This window comes from Pan troglodytes, chromosome X (assembly GCF_028858775.2).
Source record: "Pan troglodytes isolate AG18354 chromosome X, NHGRI_mPanTro3-v2.0_pri, whole genome shotgun sequence".
Lineage (NCBI taxonomy): Eukaryota > Metazoa > Chordata > Mammalia > Primates > Hominidae > Pan > Pan troglodytes.
Genome location: NC_072421.2, coordinates 8,606,895 through 8,629,631, shown reverse-complemented (window position 1 = coordinate 8,629,631; position 22,737 = coordinate 8,606,895). Strand labels below are relative to the sequence as shown.

The 22,737-nt window shown below is 39.7% G+C and overlaps 1 protein-coding gene across 2 annotated transcripts; it reads left to right on the top strand.

The window, feature by feature from the left end:
- The first annotated feature begins 544 nt into the window (after window positions 1-544).
- Window positions 545-1,455, top strand: LOC129138886 (variable charge X-linked-like). 2 transcript variants are annotated; one of them, XM_054677143.2, is made up of 3 exons: window positions 545-736; window positions 930-1,274; window positions 1,305-1,455. In XM_054677143.2, exons 1-3 carry the CDS (start codon window positions 635-637, stop codon window positions 1,326-1,328), a joined length of 471 nt encoding a protein of 156 aa, XP_054533118.1. In that variant the 5' UTR covers window positions 545-634; the 3' UTR covers window positions 1,329-1,455. The 2 variants fall into 2 exon arrangements, with proteins under 2 accessions (XP_054533118.1, NP_001414442.1); NM_001427513.1 differs by having other exon boundaries at window positions 930-1,455.
- The last annotated feature ends 21,282 nt before the right edge of the window (window positions 1,456-22,737 follow it).

Sequence of the window (22,737 nt, the reverse complement as noted above, 5' to 3'; positions counted from 1 at the left end):
AGATGGGGTTTCATCATGTTGTTCAGGCTGGTCTCAAACTCCTGACCTCAAGTGATCCACCCACCTTGGTCTCCCAAAGTGCTGGGATTACAAGCGTGAGCCACTGTGCCTGGTCAATTGACGTCTTCATATAGCCCTCCGTCTATCCCAGTTAGCATGGAGGGATTTTAGGTAGGTCATACAGAAACTGGGTAATGATGGCAGGTGTGGAGGAACAGAATGCACCACTGAATGGGAGGTCCGGGGGAAACATATGGCGGAAATATCCTCCCATGCCACGTGATCTGCCAAAATTGAACATGGGGAGTTTAGGAGGGGCGACATGTCAGTTTGGGAACTATCTTTAGGGGTGATAACCCAAATCTCCCTTTCTCCAACTAGAGCACCCTGCCTTCCTCATTAGATGTCACCCCCGCCCCCCGCCCCCGACTTCATCCGCCATGTCCTGATGGTGCTTTGTGACGTATAAGGCCTGCGTTCCCACCCAGGGTTACCATTGGCTGGGTAGTGGAGTGTTGACCAATCACAAGTCAGGGGCGTGATTGTCTGGTCCTGGGATCGCGAGAGGGGTATATACAGGGAGGCCAGACAGCCTGGAGTTAGTCGACCGTTGCGAGACGTTGAGCTGCGGAAGATGAGTCCAAAGCCGAGAGCCTCGGGACCTCCGGCCAAGGCCGAGGAGGCAGCAAAGAGGAAGGCCTCCTCTCAGCTGAGCCCCAGTGGCCCGAAGAAGAAGGTGAGTGACCCTCCCAAGCTCCTCCTCGTCTTCCCCTCGCCTCCTTCCTCACAAGAAGCCTCTCCTGTCCTCACTTGGCACAACCCCCCAACCCGGTCCCCACCGCTTCTGAGGACACGTCCCTGTTCCCAGCCTCCTCCATCCTCGTCCCTAAACCACAGCCCTTCTGTGATCGTCCCTGTTGTCCTTCCAGACTGCCAAGGTGGCCAAGAAGGGAAAAGCGGTTCGTAGAGGGAGACGCGGGAAGAAAGGGGCTGCGACAAAGATGGCGGCCGTGACGGCACCTGAGGCGGAGAGCGGGCCAGCGGCACCCGGCCCCAGCGAGCAGCCCAGCCAGGAGCTCCCTCAGCACGAGCTGCCGCCGGAGGAGCCAGTGAGCGAGGGGAGCCAGCACGACCCCCTGAGTCAGGAGAGCGAGGTGGGGGAACCACTGAGTCAGGAGACCGAGGTGGGGGAACCACTGAGTCAGGAGAGCGAGGTGGAAGAACCACTGAGTCAGGAGACCGAGATGGAAGAACCACTGAGTCAGGAGAGCGAGGTGGAAGAACCACTGAGCCAGGAGAGCGAGGTGGAAGAACTACCGAGTGTGTAGACGGCCAGCTACTCCCCTATCTCCGAGAGCAGCGACTAAGTTCAGGCCCAGCCGCCAGACCTCAGAGATCTCACCAGCGGGGTGCTTGCCATACTGTTGATAATAAAATGAATGTGTTGCAAATTGATCTGAGTGACTCCGTGTTCTCTGATGGTGGGGAGGGAGGGAGGGAGGGGGGAAGAGGTGGTCTGTGGGGAGGGAGGGAGGAAGAGGTGGTGTGTGGGGAGGGAGGGAGGGAGGAACAGGTGGTGTGTGGGGAGGGAGGGAGGAAGGAACAGGTGGTGTGTGGGGAGGGAGGGAGGAAGAGGTGGTGTGTGGGGAGGGAGGGAGGGAGGAAGAGGAGGTGTGTGGGGAGGGAGGGAGGAAGAGGTGGTGTGTGGGGAGGGAGGAAGGAAGAGGTGGTGTGTGTGGAGGGAGGGAGGGAGGGGGGAAGAGGTGGTCTGTGGGGAGGGAGGGAGGGAGGAACAGGTGGTGTGTGGGGAGGGAGGGAGGAAGAGGTGGTGTGTGGGGTGGGAGGGAGGAAGAGGCGGTGTGTGGGGTGGGAGGGAGGGAGGAAGAGGAGGTGTGTGGGGAGGGAGGGAGGGAGGAAGAGGAGGTGTGTGGGGAGGGAGGGAGGAAGAGGAGGTGTGTGGGGTGGGAGGGAGGGAGGAAGAGGAGGTGTGTGGGGTGGGAGGGAGGAAGAGGCGGTGTGTGGGGTGGGAGGGAGGGAGGAAGAGGAGGTGTGTGGGGAGGGAGGGAGGGAGGAAGAGGTGGTGTGTGGGGAGGGAGGGAGGAAGAGGAGGTGTGTGGGGAGGGAGGGAGGAAGAGGTGGTGTGGGGAGGGAGGGAGGAAGAGGTGGTGTGTGGGGAGGGAGGGAGGGAGGAAGAGGTGGTGTGTGGGGAGGGAGGGAGGAAGAGGAGGTGTGTGGGGAGGGAGGGAGGAAGAGGTGGTGTGTGGGGTGGGAGGGAGGGAGGAAGAGGAGGTGTGTGGGTAGGGAGGGAGGAAGGAAGAAGTGGTGTGTGGGGAGGGAGGGAAGAAAAGGAGGTGTGTGGGGAGGGAGGGAGGAAGAGGAGGTGTGTGGGGAGGGAGGGAGGAAGAGGTGTGTGGGGAGGGAGGGAGGAAGAGGAGGTGTGTGGGGAGGGAGGGAGGGAGGAAGAGGTGGTGTGTGGGGAGGGAGGGAGGAAGAGGTGGTGTGTGGGGAGGGAGGGAGGAAGAGGTGGTGTGTGGGGAGGGAGGGAGGAAGAGGTGGTGTGGGGAGGGAGGGAGGGAGGAAGAGGTGGTGTGTGGGGAGGGAGGGAGGAAGAGGTGGTGTGTGGGGAGGGAGGGAGGAAGAGGTGGTGTGTGGGGAGGGAGGGAGGGAGGAAGAGGTGGTGTGTGGGGAGGGAGGGAGGAAGAGGTGTGTGTGGAGGGAGGGAGGAAGAGGTGGTGTGTGGGGAGGGAGAAAGGAAAGAAGGAAGGAACAAGTGGTGTGTGGGGAGGGAGGGAAGTGGGGTCCCGCGGGGTTGAGGTCACAGGGACAGGTCACAGTTAGCCAGACAGGAGGATAAGGATTGCGTCATGGCTGAGCACTGGAGACAAATTTCCCCTTCACAGGATGACTCCGCTTCTTATACGGTTTGTTTCTTCATGCAATCTTGCTAGCACATACACCAGGTACCAAGAACTGGATTCTACCTACTTAGGTTTCACTGTCAAAATACCTTTTCGGTTATAGAAACCGATGGAAGAATCGTTTCCATCTCTTTCCTTTCAGCGTCCCCTCCCTACAATCTAATATAATTAAGAAGAAAAATTCAAAGTAGAGAAAAATCTATCCACTTGAAAAAAGCCTTTTTATTTTTGCAACTGAGGAGACAGAAAGTACATTTCATATTTCCATACATTAGAAATATACAGGTCTTTTCTATATCTAGTAGAATTTACTATATACAAATATATGTAAATTTTTATATAAATAAAATATACAACTATATTTACTATAGACAAACATGTTTACATATAAAATATATACATATAGACAAAATATGGAATATATATTTATATATAAAATATATAAATATAAATAAATGTAAATATAGATTATACACATTAGAAATACACAACTCTTTTTTGTACATAGTAGAACCTATTATGTATATTTATATAGTAATATATCTTATGTTTTTATATTTATAGATTACATATATAAATATATTCTATATATTATATATAAAACATATTAAACATATATTTATATTTATAAATAATATATCAATAGAGACATCAAATCTATATATGAAACCTCTCTATAAATATAAATACATGAAAATAGATATATAAATATAAATATATATAAAATATATATTCTATATGTGATCATTTATTTTAGAAGGTAAGGTGTTGTGATTGTTGAAGCATCCTTCACAGATAAAAAAAGAAAGGAAATTATCATTTTACGAAAAATAAAATAAAAATAAAAAATAAATAAAGTACAAAATTCCCAGTTGTCAATAATTACAATGAGAGAATAATATAGAACTTGCTATATATAGAAAGGATGGGTATTTCTAATGTGTATATATGTAATGTACATTTATATATATAATTATATAAATGCACAGATCTTTTCTATATATAGGATAATGCACTGCTGTATTTCTAAAGTGTTATATATATTAAACCTATATTTATATATATTTATATAAATACATATTTATATAAATGCACAGGTATTTATATAAACATATAAACACACAGGTCTTTTCTATGTATAGTAGAATTTTATATAGTAGAATTTATGATACATTTAGAAAAGACCTGTGTATTTCTATATTTATATTTAGAAAAGACCTGTATATTTCTAATGGATATATATATAGTTTGTATTTATATGTATATTTATAGATAAATATATAATCTCTGTATATTTATAGATAAATATATAATCTCTGTATATTTATATATCTATTTCTATGTATTTACATTTAGATAGAGATCTATTTCACATATAGATTATATAAATATTTATATTCTATGTAAATATATAAATACATATATAAATATGTAAATATATTTATATTTATATATAATATATAAATAATATATAAATATGTAATGCATAAAGATAAATATACAATATATAAAATATATATTCTATATGTGATCATTTATTTTAGAAGGTAAGCTGTTGGTATTGTTGAAGCATGCTTCTCAGGCAAAAGGAGAAAGGAAATTATCATTTTAAGAAGAATAAAGTACAAAATTATCACGATTTAATTTCCAGTTGTTAATAATTACGCAGACAGAATAACTCATGTCCTTTAATCTTACAATGAATAGCACGTTAAACTTTTATGTGATTCTGAAAATATGAATTTCCATATAATAAGGGTTTGAGATGTAAAGCACTAACTTTATAGGCAGTTTTCACTTGTTACATACATTGTTCTTATACCTTTAAAGATGTTAAAATTAATGGTGGCTTTGAAGAGATGGTAGCATCATTTGAGAAACAACAAATGAGTTCTGTTTCATCCTTTCCTTGGTGCGGTCAGGGCTTCACTTCATTAGCTTAGGAAGGGATTTCAGAGCTTTTCATGTTGAACTTGTAGCTGCCTCCTATGGAATCCTACGAAATCTAGGCCACTATACCACAGAAACAGGGCGTTGCCCCATGTCCTGAACACCATCATTTTGTGGTATATTTCTTTTGTATTTCTTATATGGAAATACCATATAAGAATGAGCATGCTTGGTATAACTCAAAGCCTGTTTATTTGCAAGGCTGTATTGACCCTGGACAATAAATATTTGTATGTTACGGATGGGAAACAAGTCCGCATGAAAAGCTCCTGCTGTCTTTTAGGAAAGCGTATTGGCTGTGGTTGTATATCTCTTTCCAAAGGGAAATTGGTGAACTCTCTGCTATAGTTTTTTCCATAATGACAGCATAAAAACTGAAATAAATTTATCTTGTCAGTGGCCACTTTTGGGGTTGGTGTATATTAGGGAGCACTTCTGCAGTGTGTTTCAAAATTACATTCAAGGATTAATTTCATGCACCTTATTTTAATGCCATATTTCCATTCAAGCTCTGCATGTCACAACAGTCTGTGATGATTCTTTTGGCATTGAAATAATTATCCGTGGCACTTAAACCGTGTTTCTTTCATCATTTCATGGCAGTAGGAGCTTCAACTGCTATTTGTTGGGAACCCATCCTGACTAGCTCTTTCACTAGGGCTTCATGTTTTATTGTGATGATTGGCAGACTTGTGTTTCAGACATTTCCAGATTTGGAAAGTTACTATGATTTTGAAATTATAGATGCAAAAATGTCATTGAATTTACTTTCACAAACTTTTAATTCATTATAGACAATAAGAGGTTTAATCAGAAATCAGGCCAGGTGCGGTGGGTCACGCCTGTAATCCCAGCACTTTGGGAGGCCAACGCAGGCAGATCACTTGAGGTCAGGAGCTTGAAAGCAGCCTGCCTAACGTGGTGAAACACTGTCTTTACTAAAAATACAAAAATTAGCCAGGCGTGGTGGTGTGCACCTGTAATCCCAGTTACTTGGGAGGCTGAGGCAAGAGAATTGCTTGAGCCCTGGAGGTGGAGGTTGCAGTGAGCAGAGATTGCAAGACTGCACCCACTGCACTCCAGCCTGGGTGACAGAGCAAGACTCCATCTCAAAAAAAAAAAAAATCAATAATTTAAGTAATCTTTTAATTTGTTGGAGCATTCACAAATACTACATCTTCATTTAAGTCTCTCTTTATTCTACATGTTATACACACAGTTAAATTAGTTAATAAGAGTGTTAAATACTTTCCCTCCTTCTCCAACTACCCACAATCTCAAGCTTAAAATAAACAGTGGAATGAGTAAAGACCGAAAATAATATAACAGCAAAAGTGCAGTTGACTTTTGTAATCAAATGATAAATATCAAAGCTTCCTGACATTTTAGGCAAATCTTCCTGTGTCCCTAAAAGGCAGATCCCTTTGACTGCAGTCATGAACAACAGGTGATCTTGAGATTCTCAGCTGTCAAAGACAGTTGGTGGGAGAATTTGAAAACACCTTGTACATATTAAAGAGCTAAGCATGAGATGATGCATACATACATATGTCTCTGTCTCATTAGACCGCAGGAAATAGGACACATGGCAGGAAGGCGCATGTTGATTCCCCTTGACCATGCAGCTTCCTCTGCTCCTGACTCCTAAGAACTTTCTGACCTATTGGTCATTCCCAGCTTCAGATCCCCACGCATACAGATTGTTTTGGCCCCACATCAGTGATACACACGACACAGAATTGCTCTCAAAAAACACTCCGGAATTGAAAAATGACAGGAGAAGCTCAACGCGATGGCTGGGTACCAGAGGGAAGGCCTTCCGCTGTTTTGAACACTGATGCTAAGCTCTAGAATAACTGCAGCTGCAGGCTGTTGGACCTGGGCATGTGTCAGGCAGGGTGTGAAATGCTCTCCATGCACGACCTCATTTCTCCCTCACATTACCCCTATGGATTAATCGGGGCTCTAGAGAGACGCTACCAACAGGTTATCAGCAAAGACAGATGAGAGGGGATTTATTAGGGGAATTAGAGGGTGAAAAGTCTCAGGACAAGCTGTCTGCAAGCTGGAGCCCCTGGGATGCCAGGAGTGTGACTCAGTCCACACCCAAAAACCTCAGAACCAGGGAAGTGGATGGTGTAATTCTCAGTATAAAAAGAGCCTGAAGTTCTGATGTCCAAGGGCAGGAAAAGAAGAGTCTCAGCTCCAGGAGAGAAAGGGAGGAAAGTGCCTTTCGTCTGCCTTGTTTCTTCTATCTGGGCCCTCAGAGAATTGAATGGGGCCTGTCTCTATTGAAGACATCTTCCCCACTCTGTCCACCAGCTCACGCCAATCTTCCCACGAATACCTGTGCAGGCTCACCTAGAAACAATGCTTTACCAATTCCTGACGTATTCCTTAAGGCAGTCACGTTGACACCTGAAATTAACCATCACACCCTGTAAAATGAGTAGTGTCCCCACTGGACAAATGAGACAGACAGTTTGAGTAACTTTCTTATACTGCTTATAGGTTATAGAGTCAGGATTAAAACTCAGGTCTGCAAAGATCAAATTCTAAACTCCACCCTCTTAAGGACTGCTGCTCAACACTGTGGAAGCAGTACTGTATTAGACACTGTACAAGGATTGAAGAGGCATTCGAGACACATCCCCTGCTTTAGGGACCACATCCTAGCTTGCATTCATGACAGGAGTCATGTTTCTGTGACTCTACTATAGACCCTGGAACCAAGTGTGAATTGGTACGCTTTAGGTGTGCATAAGCTCTGCAGAAATCCTAAGAAAGAGCCAGATAATTATAGGCTCAATTCATATAGGGAAGTTTTTACGAAAATAGCTTTTAGCCAATTCCTGAAAGAAAATATTTTTACTGGCAGAAAAATGTTCTGCTGGAGAATAACTTGTTGAAGGGCTTTGGGGGAAGGGGCCCTGGACAGATGTACACAGAAGTGGGGGAAAAAGACACACAGAATAGAAACAGAATTGAGGACCCTTCAGGGAGAGAAGTAAGGAAAAGTGCTAGCCCAGCAAGCTGATAAAAATATATCTGCCCTGTATTTAAAGTTAATTCCATCTCTTGATGTTTTTTTCATATTATTCATTTTATTATATTTGTTAGTATAGTATTATCCATCTTATTGTCCCATATATTATGGCATTTCCCCCTATATGTGAATATATTACCACATAGAAGGAAATGACTTCATTTTCCTCATACATAATTAGACACATGGATTTATTCCTTTACAAGCAAAAATGTGTCTCCTCCATTACGTATTAAAATGAATAAAACCATATAATATTCCTGAGTTGAATCTTGTAGCTCAATACTTGGACAGAAATGTTGCTAATTTGCACATTTTATGTGGTACTGATGACTCCCACATTAAGGAGTGTTTTTATTGTCTGCTTGGTCAGAGACCTCAGTGTTTTGATGAAAGTTCATTCTTAGGAGGCCACTGTCATCAAATCAACTTTGCATATAGAAAACTTATGAAAACACAAACCATTCTGTCCTCACAACTTCTGTTCACAACATTGGCGAATGGAGTCACACCTGCATGCTCATAGTTTATCACCACAAACTATGAAACTACTAAAAGAAAACTGTGGGGAAATGCTTGAGGACACTAGTCTGGGCAAAGATTTTTTGAGTAAGACTTCCAAAGCACAGGCAGTAAAAGCAAAGTCAACAAATGGAAAAACATGAAGCTCAACAGCTTCTGCATGGTAAAAAAAAAAAAATCAATGAAGAGACAACCTAAAGAATGGAAGAAAATATTTGCAAACTATACATCTGACAAGAGATTAAGAACCAGAATATATATATATATAATATCATATATATATATAAAATGAGCTCAAACAACTCAGTAGCAGCAGCAGCAGCAGCATCATCATCATCATCATCATCATCACCTGTGTGTAGACAACTGAATCAGGCTCCGTGGCTCCTGGAAACTGGAAATGTTCACATAAAGGCAGAGAAAACCCTTCCAGAATATTTCTACACTATTTCCTACACGAATCACTCGAGAACCATTTCCAAAAGCAATAAAGTATATCTGGCCAACCCATGCTCAGCACCATGCTCTTGCAGAATTTTGACTTTGCCTTTTTGATACTGACCTTTGATTTTTTAAAATAATTGTTTTGTCCTTTTGCTTCAGAAATTTACAAAGCAAACAGAAAACATTATTTAGGAATGACTGACTCTGTATTACTGAATCAATTATTAAATTTTGCTGAATGATTGATCTTGGAAAATAGAGATGTAACTACTTCTTGATGTCAACTGTAATTCAAATCTCATCTCGGTAAAGAATTAATGAAATGCTTAGCCAGGCATGGCCAATGGAATCAGAACTAGCCCAGTCTTGCCATAACTTTCTGCTTCCTTACCATCCTGAGTTTCAGTGGGCAACAGATTCATTTTTGGAGATTACCATGGAAATCTCTGCAACAGCTTTTCCACTCATAACTTAAGGCGTTCATAATGATTGCAGAAGTTTCTCACTCTCTCCATGTGAAATTTCTCTTAGCTATTGGATTTTAGATATTTCACAGTTCCTTTTGTGCTTTTAAACACACAAGCCCAATTCTGCTTCTTTAAGTGGTTTTGTGTTCCAGTCGCCTGCTCAGAATATGCCTGTTTAATCCTCCTCCTATAGTGATTGATCTGTTTACACTATACTGTACTAGACTGGGGAAGTTTTAAAGTTGAATCCAGCTTTTTAGAATGCAGACAGCTGCTAAATTGGTGACAAAAATGAGATGCTACCTTAAAAAGTCTATCCAAAAGTACCAAAGGTACTTGCTGTATGAGGCATCATAACTTCCTGTGAAAATGAAAGCTATGCACTTTTTGAATTAAAAACAACGGTGCACATAGATATACATACACTCCTGAGCATGCATCAGGTGTGCCGCACACATTCACACACACGCCTCCTCCCCCGCACACACACATTATCTTAGAGTGTGCCTTGGCATCCTTCTTCACATAGACATACGACATTGTTGAAGAGACCCAGCTCTGTGTGGTCAGTCTGTGTGCCCAGCATCACCTTTGTCCCTCCACAGCTATGTGCCCACTTTGTGTGGTCTTTATATTTTTCTGAAGAAGAGTCAGGTTACTCATTCACTTTATTTGTGTACACACTTCAAAAAATATATATTATAACATTTCTATAATATCCAATAAAAGGATGAAATTAGAGGGTGTAACTTCTGACCCAAAAAAGGACAAAATAAAATGGTAATAATCAAGCTAAAATAAAACAAACACAAAGAAGATAGAATAAAAGTGATATGAAAAGCAAGTATACTAACAGAAAGTACAATATAAGATGATAGAAATGAGTCCATAAACACAATGGATACAAACAGATTAAACTCTATAATGAAAAGATGAAGACACAAAAGGTTTGAAAAGAAAAAGATGGAAAACAAAATACCAAACATGTATCAATCCAAGGAAAAAGGCTTAATTGTATCAACATCAGATAAATTAAATATTAATGCAAAAGTCATTCTTATTGGTAAAACAGTTATCCCTATGGGAAAATCTGTTAAGTTCTCAGATAGCTATAACAATTTAAATCTATATGCATCTAATTAAATGGCATTCATATATAATATACATAAAAGAAAAATTAACAGAATGAAAATAGAAATGAACAAATCCACCATTATACTGGGATAATTCAGCATATTCTCACCAGCTGTGAGAATGGTCTATGACTGGCATAGAGATCAAACTAATATAAATATAAAAGATTTAATAGTTTAATAAGCTCCTTGTAATGGACATATATAGAAAACTACATGAAATAATTGGAGAACACGTTCTTTTCAAGCGTTCCAGAAAATTTTCTAAAACTTGGTTACCCACTTGACATAAAGTATGTCTTCTCAAATTTCAAAGAATCTGAAATTTTCTAACTATAATACAAAAATTAAAAAGTTAATGCCTAAAGAAAACCTTCAATGGCCCTGTATATTTAAAAACGTAAAAAGACACACAAAGATCACTATGAGTTAAAAGAAAAATCATAATAAAAATAAAACTGTGTCTAGGAGAGTTTGATAATAATAACAAACTCCCTTTACTCCATTCATAATTTAAGGCTTTTATAATTATTGCAGAAGTTGACAAAGTACATATTTAAAAGAAAAATTTTACCTTTAATTTTTATGCATGGATCTTATTTGGGCCATAAGCCAAGCACATGAATATGTGTGTGTGTCTGTGTGTGTGTGTGTGTGTGTGTGTGTGTGTGTGTGTGCATCTGTATATATACAAGATATTCTACTCTGGGGCAGGCAGAAATGTCTAGGAGTTGGGATGAAATGGAATTGGCCATGAGTTGATGACTGCAGAAGCTTGGAGAAGGTCTGTAGCTGTTTCTTGGACCATTCTCTCCCTCTCATCCTTCACCCCAACGAGTCCTGTATCTAGTCCCATATAACAACACCACACACTGAGACAAATATTTTTGTCAGCTTCTTACCTACACGTTGAGATGACTTTATACATTTACAAGAAACAAGTAAAGGCATATATGTATTTTCCCTTGTTCACATAATATATAGTATATCGTACACGTCCATTTACAACCCACTTTTTTCACCTAACATCATATCTCAGAAAGTCTTCCTTATCATTTGATTGTAGTGGCATTCCCACCATTTGGACACACAGTATTTTATTGAATCCTTCCTCTCCTGAGGAACATCTAGGGTGTTTGTAACTCTGTGCGAAGGCTAGGGCTGCCGTGAACAAAACTGTGCATCCGCCACGTCATCCATGGGCAAGTGTCTCTGCAGGAAACATTCTCAAAAATGGAACAGCTGGGAGAGCTGGGTCCCATATCTCATCATTAATACATTTTATTACTGGTAGATGTTACCAAATATTTCTCCTCGGGGATTGTACCAATTTGTACTTGTACCAGAAGTGTGCAGGAGTTATTTGCAATACTTTAATAACCCAGTGCCTTTGCCTCCTTTGCCTGGAATATGCATCCTACCCTCATCAGATGCCATCCTCTGGGAGATGATTTAAGAGGGATGCCTTCCATGACAATACCTCCTGGGCTGCACTAGGAGACAGACACGTGCCCCTAGGGGTCCTGCAAATGCATGTCTCATAACACTTCTCACACTGCATTGTGATTGCCAGGGTTCTTCATTTTCTCAAGCTCCAGAATACCAGTTCTGTCTTATTTGTCTTCTTTCACCTGTACTTCCTACCATGCCAGACCCACAGGAAGCTATTGGAGTGTTTGTAACATGAATCTTTAAAAATGGGCTGAGGTCTCTATGGATTACATATACTTCCTAAATCAATTTCCAAATACAAAAAAAAAATTCAAGCAAGAAATAAAAAGCACATATTTTAAAAGAACATTACAGTGTGGAGATTCCTTGAAGAACTAAAAGTAGAACTATCATTTGATCGAGCAATCCCACTACTGGGTATCTACCCAGAGGAAAAGAAATCATTATACGAAAAAGATACTTGCACACGCATGTTTATAGCAGCACAATTCGCAATTGCAAAAACATGGAACCAACCCTAATGCCCATCAATCAACGAGTAGATAAAGAAACTGTGGTATATATACACAATGGAAAACTACTCAGCTATAAAAAGGAATGAATTAATGGCATTTGCAACAACCTGGATGAGACTGCAGACTATTATTCTAAATGAAGTAACTCAGGAATGGAAAACCAAACATCACATGTTCTCACTCGTACGTGGGAGCTAAGCTATGAGGATGCATAAGCATAAGAATGACAAAATGGACTTTGGGGACTCGGGGAAAGAGTGAAAAGGGGGTGAGAGATAAAAGACTACAAATTGGGTTCGGTGTATACTTCTTGGGTGATGAGTGCACCAAAATTTCACAAATCACCACTAAAGAACTTTCTTGTGTAACCAAATACCATGTGACTAAATGCCACCTGCTCCCCAATAACCTATAGAAATAAAAAAATTAAAATAAATTAAAATAAATTAAAAAATAAGAAAGCATTACAAAGTCAAATTTAGAAAAAGAGATACGAACATGGTTAAAAATGACCCAAAAATAACAACTTTCAAATTCTGACCACAAATAGCAATGGGGCTATTTGTTTGTTTTAGTGCCTATAGAAATTGTATTATAACCAAACAGGCTTTTAAAGTCATTCATAGGAAAAAATAAAAGTACAACTTAAGTGAATACACTAATCAAGAAAGTTATATGTATGTTATAATAAATATATGCATCAACATCACTAATGATCAGGAACATGTAAATCAAAACCACAATGCGATACCACCTTACTCCTGCAAGAATGGCCATAATCAAAAAAATCAAACAGTAGATGTTGACCTGGATGCAGTGATCAGGGAACACTTCTGCACTGCTGGTGGGAATGTAAGTAGTACAGCCATTATGGAAAACAGTGTGGAGATTCCTTAAATAATTAAAAGTAGAACTACTATTTGATCCAGCAATCCCACTACTGGGCATCTACTCAGAGGAAAAGAAGTCATTATACCAAAAAGATACTTGCACAGGCATGTTTATAGTGGCACGATTTGCAATTGTAAGAATGTGGAACCAACTCAAATACCCACCAATCAACGAGTGGATAAAGAAACTGTGAGATATATATATATATATATATATATTTGAGGAAATACTACTCAGCCATAAAAAGGAATGAATTAATGGCATTTGCAAGAACCTGGATGAAACTGCAGACTATTATTCTAAGTGAAGTAATCCAGGAATGGAAAACCAAACATCGTATTTTCTCACTCGTAAGTGGGAGCTAAGCTACACAGATGCAAAGGCATAAGAATGATGCAATGAACTTAGGGGACTTGGGGAAAGGGTCAGAAGGGGGTGAGGGATAAAAGACTACAAGTTGAGTGATGTATATACTGCTCGGTGATGGGTGCCCCAAAATCTCACAAATCACCACTAAAGAACTTACTCATGTAACCAAACACCACCTGTTCCCCAATAACCTATGGAAATTTAAAAAAAAATTAAAAATAAATTAAAAAATAAAAAAGTATTACAAAGTCAAATTCAGAAAAAGAGATATCAACGTGGTTAAAAATGACCCAAAAATAACACCTTTCAAATATTCAACACTAATAGGGATGGGACTATTAGTTTGTTTGTTTTAGTGCTTATAGAAATTGTATCATAACCAAACAGGCTTTTACAGTCATCTGTAGAAAAAAACATACAACATAAAGTGAATACACTAATCAAGGAAGCTATATATATGCTATAAATAAATATATACATTTTTCATGTATGTCCATAGGGCAATGTCCATCATTCTGGAGAAGTTGCATGGAGCTGTTAAATACATTTTAAATAATGTTCCTGAAAAAAAAAAAAGAATTTCTCCTAAATTCAGAAATTCAGACACTGCTTCATTAGTTAATTCATTTGTTAATCCATCCATTCACTCAGTATCTCAGCAAATATTTATAGTGGCTTTTTTTTTTTTTAGTAAAGGACTATGCTAGGCCAGCACGGTGGCTCATTGCTTGTAATCCCAGCACTTGGGGAGGCCGAGGTGGGAGAATCACTTGAGCCCAGGGAGTTGGAAACTAGCCTGGGCAACATAGTAAGACTCTGTCTCTACTGAAAATAAAAGCTAAATTTAAAAAATATATTTAAAAAAACGTACTACGCAAGTGCTAGAAGGTATCCAAGATTTATTTGTTAAAAATCTCAGGCTCTGTGAAGTTTATAGAAGAGTGGGAAAAAATTTTCTTTGATCAGTAAATTATATGATTGTACTTAAAATGTTTTTCATTGGCTTTAAGAAATGCAAGGAAATATAAAATGGTTTACATTTACTATATATTGTGCATATGCATATGCAAATATTTACAAAATGTATTACAATGTATATGTGTTATATTATTAAATCTTGTTTGTAGATTTAGAAAAAAAGAGATTTACACATTTTAAGAAAACTTCCTTGTGTGAAAAAAATTTCTGAAACCGTAAGTGTGAGCTATCTACATTAGTGTGTCTGTGTTTGGCAAAACAGTATTACAGCCGAAAGGTTGAGAACAGATAACTTGGCCAAATCGCCTTGGCTAGAAAAGTGAGGAGATTGCATCAAACTCACTCCAAAAGCCAATCAAAGAATAACTTGAAAAGACTTTCAGTCACTTAGGTTTTGCTTCCTGGTCCTCAGTGTCAAGTGATGAGGTTTAGAAATAAGCACATGTATGTGTCTATACTGAAGGGAAGAAAATAAATCCACTATGGCACCAGTTCAAAACACTGCATGAGCAGTCGAGAGAAACAATTTACCAGAACATGCTTAATGGTAAATCAGAAATGACATGTATGAAAACATGGGGCTGCAACTTGAAAATATTGGAAAATGAGTCATCTAAATTTGCAGAACCAATCAGATCTTGGACTGATACACTTTGTAAGTTGCAACTGCTGGATACCATGTAGCTATGTGATCAAGAGCATCTGTAATGATGAATGGTTCATGTTCACACAGCTTCAACTGACCGAATTCTGAAATGAACAACTATTTATTAGCTGTAAGGTAAGGGCGATGACATATATGATCTCCTGTGCTTAGAGGAAATGTTAAAATTTGTTTATTATACTACAAAGATTATGACATGCAATAAAAGTTCTAAACTATGTAATAAAATCCAAGGTAAGATTTTGTTGATTATGTGTTAGTAATGATATTTAAAGAGAATATTAACATTTTGTTATGTGAATCTTAATATATTATGTGATAATTTTAATTTTAATTATGATTAACTTTATCATAAGCATCTCCTTTTCTATTTACCCATGAAACTTACAAATTCAGATAATTAAAAATGATGTTTTTAATGTGTACTCAGGAATAGACAGACATACGTTTTATATAAAGAGAATCTATTTTTAAAAATAACATACATAGATGAATGCTTTCAATCCACTCATATAAAACAAGCCCCACTGGTCTAAAATTAGTAAGAAGTATTTTAGAGTAGGGGTCAGCAAATTATGTCTCATTGACTAAATCCAGCTGCTTTTTTCATAAAGTTTTGCTGGAACACAGCCAAACCCAATTAACTTACGTCCTGTCTATAGCTGTTTTCAGGCTAAAACAGCAGAGTTGAGTAGTTGAGGTGAAGACCATACTGCCTGCAAAGCCGACAGTATTTACCATCTAGCCTTTTACGGAAAAAGTTTGCTGACCTCTGGATTAGAGTCATGAATCTCAAACTTGACTATGCATCATTATTCTTGGAGGTTTGTCCATGCAGACAGCTGGACTCCACCAGTGGAGTTTCTATTCAATAGGTCTTGGGTGGGACCTAAGAATTTGCAGTTCTAGGCCAGGCGTGGTGGCTCATGCCTATAATCCCAGCACTTTGGGAGGCCAAGGCGGGCGGATCACAAGGTCAGGAGATCCAGACCACCCTGGCTAACATGGTGAAACCCTGTCTCTACTAAAAATACAAAAAATTAGCCGGGCATGGTGGCGGGCATCTGTAGTCCCAGCTACTCTGGAGGCTGAGGCAGGAGAATGGCGTGAACCCGGGAGGCGGAGGTTGCAGTGAGCAGAGATCGCACCACTGCACTCCAGCCTGGGCGACAGAGCAAGACTTGTCTCAAAAAAAAAAAAAAAAAAAAGTTCTATCCAGTTTCCAAGAGATGCTGATGTTGCTGGTTCAAACACCACACTTTGAGAATCCCTAGTTTAGACTATCACGGATGTGGTACAAGTAGAAACATTATTCACCTTAGGTATATCGATTTTCTCTGCCTAATGATACCATAAAACGGCTTATATGTTGCTGAATTAGCAATTTCCATTGCATCTTTACTAAGCATTATCTATCACAATTCATCTTTTTTTTTTTTTTTTTTTTTTTGAGACGGAGTCTCGCTTTGTCACCCAGGCTGGAGTGCAGTGGCGTGATCTTGGCTCACAGCAACCTCCACTTCCTGTGTTCAAGCAATTCTTCTGCCTCAGCCTCCCAAGTAGCTGGGATTACAAGTGTCCACCACCACGTCCGGCTAATTTTCATATTTTTAGTAGAGACAGGGTTTCACCATGTTGGCCAGGCTGGTCTAGAACTCCTGGCCGCAAGTGATCTGCCTGCCTCAGCCTCCCAAAGTGCTGGGATTACAGGTGTGAGCCACCACACCTGGCCACAAATTATGCTTATAGTTAGCTCTGAAGTTTAGGTAATCATTACCCACCTCCTTTTCTTTGCCAGTGAGGAGAGTATTCATAATAAGGCTAAATGCCTAGTTCTGGAATAGACTGGAGTCAAAAGTAGGAGATGATTGAAAGCCCAGATTTCTTCAGTAACTACTGGGGTCTCCAGGTCAACTGTTTTCATAGAAATTCCAGAATCATTGATGGAAAACGAATTGAGGTTAACTTGCTTCTAACCAGTTGCCTGGGCACTAAGCACCTGGCACATGTAGAATAAGTATCTCCCAGACACTCCAGGGCTCTGTCTTCCATTCTTTGACTTAGGAAGAAACAGAGGCTTTTTATGCACACTTGCAAAGTTGGAGCTCTTGGCAAAATCTAGATGTTATTTGCTTACAATTTTAAGAGTATTTAGTAAGGGTCACATGACCTTGAAAAATAAACTATCTCTCTAGCACTAAAGTAGGGATTCTGTTTTCTGTTACTATATTCCATCATTTGGAAAAGGATTTTCTTTTTTATCTTTTTTGAGACAGAGTCTTGCTCTGTCGCCCAGGCTGGAGTGCAGTGGCGCGATCTCGGCTCACTACAAGCTCTGCCTCCCGGGTTCATGTCATTCTCCTGCCTCAGCCTCCCCAATAGCTGGGACTACAGGTGCCCACCACCACACCCGGCTAATTTTTGTTGTATTTTTTAGTAGAGACAGGGTTTCACCATGTTAGCCAGGCTCAATCTCCTGACCTCGTGATCTGCCCGCCTTGGCCTCCCAAAGTGCTGGGACTACAGGCATGAGCCACTGCGCCCAGCCGGAAAAGGATTTTCAATTCCAGTGTTATAAAGATTATTCTATTAGTAGGAAGGGGTTACATTTTCAAATAACTGATCTTGAATCAATTACAGTCATATGCTGCATAGCAAAATTTTGGTTAATGGCAGACTGCATATATGGAGGTGTACTGAGGGATCTGGCCAGCAGCCCGCAATGCAATGGGGCTCTCTTTGTTCCCAGGTGGATCGGCAGGTTGAGAAATAATAGACACACACAAGATAGTGAAAGCTGGGTCCAGGGGGGTCACCATCTTCTGGTACCGTGGTGCCAACAATGCACTGGATATACCAGCATTTATTATTAAGTTTAGTGAGGGCGGGGGTTAGGTTGGTGAGGGATTTAGGGTCATTTGATTATGAGGTGAGATGGTCACATGGGGATGAAATAATTCCTTAACATAACATTTGTATGTAGAAGTACAGTACATTTGTATGTAGAAGTACAGTATACAGAGATAAGAATTTATAATATAGTGTGTGCATCAGTAATTTCTAACAGAGCCTTAAAACAGAAACACAATCTTTCCGTAACCTATGATTAGCAAGATATTAATCAGCAGTAACGATTGCAACAAAAGCTGGTTACAAACAATCCATGGAAACAGGACATGAAGCTAGACAACCGGTTAGACCAGAAATTCTCAGAAGGGAGTATGCCTTAACCCTAAAGAGGGCTAGAAGAGCCGTGGCAAGATGAGGGCGTTTATAGCCCTATCTTATCCATATGGACAGGTGCTCCCCCGTGCATCCGTTTATAGGCTTTCCACAAGGGTCGCATTCCATTCCCAGAGCTATGAACATCTGCTTTTCTGGGATAGGAATCTTGGTGATGTGAAACCTCTCTGACTGCATGTCCATTCATAGGCTCTCTGCAGGGGGAAGCACATCATGCGCTGTTGGCTCGTTCCAGCAGTCCAACCTGGCATTGTCTTTACACAATCCTGCATGCAATTTTGTATTTACAATACTCAGGAGCATTTCATCTTTTATTCCATAGCAATAGTTTCAGGGGGTCTCCCTACAGAGGTGGTCCCATAAGATTATAATGGAGCTGAAAAATGACTGTTGCCTAATGATATCACAGCCTTTGTAATGTGACAGCACAAGGCATTACTAATATATTTATGGTGATGGGGGTGTAAAAAAGTCGACTGCAACCGGACGTAGAGGCTCATGCCTGTAATCCCAGCACTTTGGAAGGCCAAGGCGGGCGGATCACTTGAGTGCAGGAGTTCGAGACCAGCCTGACCAACATGGGGAAACCCTGCCTTTACTAAAAACACAAAAATTATCCAGGCATGGTGACACGTGCCCATAATCCCAGCTATTCGGGAGGCTGAGGCAGGAGAATCACTTGAAACTGGGAGGTGGAGGTTGCAGTGAGCCGAGATCGTGCCAGTGCACTCCAGCCTGGTGAAAGAGTGAGACTCCGTCTCAAAAAATAAAATAAAATAAAATTGACTGTGCTGCCAGTGTTAGAAAACAATGCATACAATTATGTGTAGCACATAATACTTGATAATAAACAACCACATTACTAGTTTATATATTTATGATACTATATATTTTACTAATATTTTAGTGTTTTGCTTCTACATATATACACATATGTGTGTGTGTGTGTGTGTGTGTATATACACACTATATATATGTATATAACTGTAAAACAGCGGCAGGCAGGTCCTTCAGAAGGTGTTGTAGAAAAAGGCAATGTTATTGGAGGTGACAGCTCCATGCATGTTATTGTCCCTGAAGACCTTCCAGTGGGACCATATGTGAAGGTGGAAGGCAGTGATATTGATGATCCTGACTCTAGTGTAGGCCTAGGCTACTGAGTATATTTGTGTCTTCATTTTTTCACAAAAAATTTTAAAAAGTAAAAAAATAAATTTAAAAGTAGAAAAAAACTTGGATGATAGAATAGGGATATAAAGAAAAAAACATTTTTGTACAACCATACCATGTATGCTTTAAGCTAAGTGCTATTACAAGAGTCAAAAAGTTTTCAAAAATCTAAAAGCTTATAAAGTAAAAAAAGTTACAGTAAGCTGAGGTTAATTTATTAAATAAATACATTTAAAAATAAATTTAGTGGGGCCTAAGTGTACAGTGTTTATAAAGTCTGCAGTAGTGTACAGTAATGGCCTTCACATTCACTCACCACTTACTCACTAACTCACCCAGAGCAACTCCCACGTCTGCAAGCTCCATTCATGGTTTCATGGTCAGTGCCCCATACAAGTATACCATTTTTTATCTTTTATACTGTATTTTTATTGTACCATTTCCCTGTTTAAATTTACTTAGATATATAAATACTTATGTTGAGTTAGTATTCAGTACTTCCTATAGTATTCAGTACAATATCATGCTGTAGAAGTTTACAGCTTTGTTACAACAGGCTATATACCATGTAGCCTAGATGTGTGGTAGGTTATACCATCTAGATTTGTTTACCTACAACCTATGATATTTGAATAACAATGCAATCACCTAAGGAAATATTTCTCAGAACTTATCCCATCATTAAGTGACACATGACTGTATACTGTGTAATGGCTTTGGAACTGTAACAAGTTATAAGATCTTTTCCTGAAAGTCACATCCAGCAAAAATACATGCTGGATTTTAATTCCAGTGCCATCCAAATTACTTACTGTAGCATCCTTCAAAACTCTTGACATATATGTCCCTTAAAAGACAAGCACATTTGGTTGCTGTCTTTAAAAAAAAAAAAAGAAAGGAGTTAAAGGAAAAACAGTAGTTCTAGGGTCAAGTTCAGTTAGCTAAAAGTAAAAACTGAAAATACAATGAAATATTTAAAATGTCATATGACCTGTGCATGTTGAAGCCATCACTTAACAAAGAATTCAGATTTTATCACATCAACACAAAATGGTACAACTCAAGTTACAGGAGAAAGAATCACAATTCAATTAAAATCACTTTGCTTTAGCAACTACATCATGTCTCTATAACACATGCTCTTATTCCGAGGGTTGGCATTTTCCCCGATGGAAATGCAGTGCAGCTGAGAAAGAACCTTCTGAATTACAATGACATTCCAATGTATGCATCCAAGGGGAAATGAGCACACTGACCCTCAGATGCAGTACGCCAGTTTCCAGAAATCACAATTATCGTTCGCGTTACTTGTCAGCCAAAATGTATCTGACAAACATGCGATCCACACAATGATACGTTATCCCTTAATACCCATAAGTAGATTTATGTTTTACTTCAATAAGAATCTGGAACCAAACCAGTTCAGAAAAAGTATTTCGTTTGATATGGTGCTATATTAAGTAAATTTCATTTATTTTCAACACTATTGAAATACGATAATGCCATATTGATTATACTTCTCATATCTAATTGGTATCACTTCTCCTCTCCAGCCACCAGCTGACCTCTTGCCCTTCCTTAACCTCCCCTGTTTGTTCATCAGTTCCTGGCCCTCGGTCATGCTCCTCTTTCCATCTTCCCACTTCTTCTAACATTTTCCTTTACATAATAAATAACCTATGATGACTTTATTGCTTTGACCATTGGCATCTCCAAACATTGACTGCTCCACACATTTCCTACCTTTGTTTTTGTCATCACTTGGGATGCCTTCATCTCACACATCATCTTAACATCAAATGTTCCTGTCTCTGGCCATGAGTGCTCCTTTTGCTCTAGTTCATGTCCTCATGCACCATCTTCATCTTTTTTTTGTTTGTTTGTTTTTGAAAGATTGTCTCACTCTTTTGCCCAGACTGGAGTGCAATGGCACAATCACAGCTCACTGCAGCCTTGACCTCCCCTGGCTGAGGTGATTCTCCCATCTCAGCCTTCCCAGTAGCTGGGACTATGGGTATGCACCACTACAGCTAGTCTCCAGCTCCTTAACCCCATATCTTCTGCCTTACATATCATCTATCTCCTATCTCCATTTCTTCAGGTATCCAGCTAATGTGTTCAAATAGTGAGGTCCAGTGTTTACCATACCAACTTCCCATTGAAAGTCCATTCCTGGGTCATACTTAATAAAATTTTTATTATAAATAGTTCTGGATTTACAAAAAAAGTTGCAAGAACATTACAGAAAGTCCTATACCACATAACCAGACTCCCCTATTGTTAACATCTTACATTAGTCTGGTACATTTGCCACAACTAATGAACTGATAGTGATACATTATCATTAACTAAAGGCTATCATTTACTTGAATTTACATACTTTTTTCCTAATATCCCTTGATTGAGGATTTCATCCAGGATATCACATTACATTCATTTTTTTTCATCTTTTGTTTTCAATGTTCTGCTGAACATTATATTTGACAGTCATGTTTTCTAAGTCTCCTTTAGACCATGACGGTTTCTCAGACCTTTTGTTTTTGATGACCTCGAGGGCTTTGAGGAATACTGGTCGGTAGACTGTCCTTCCATTTGGGTTTTTCCAGTGTTTTCCTCATGACTAGACTGGGGTTATGGCTATTTGGGAAGAAGACCACAGAGGTGGTGTTTCCTTCTCATCACATCATGCCATGGGTACACACTGTCAATATGACTTGTCACTTTTGATGTTGACCTGATCATCTGGTTGATCGAGTGTTTGTCAAGTTTCTCTACTATAAACATTACTCTTTTTCTTTTATTTTTGAAGGACATTTTTTAACAGTAAGTAAGTATTGATTTTAGGTTATCTGAATAACCTGTGAAATTTTCTACATCTACACATGTGTTGTATGAGTTCTCATTTGAGCAAATGAGGGAGCACACCTTCAAGTTTATATTGGGATTGTGTAGAACAGTGAGAGGATAAACACAGA

What these genes read in the sequence shown, in the direction of transcription:
- LOC129138886 (NM_001427513.1), top strand. Translation starts at nt 635, where the DNA reads ATGAGTCCAAAGCCGAGAGCCTCGGGACCTCCGGCCAAGGCCGAGGAG. An exon ending in CCAGTGGCCCGAAGAAGAAG is followed by an intron (nt 737 to 929) that starts GTGAGTGACCCT and finishes TTGTCCTTCCAG; the next exon opens with ACTGCCAAGGTGGCCAAGAA.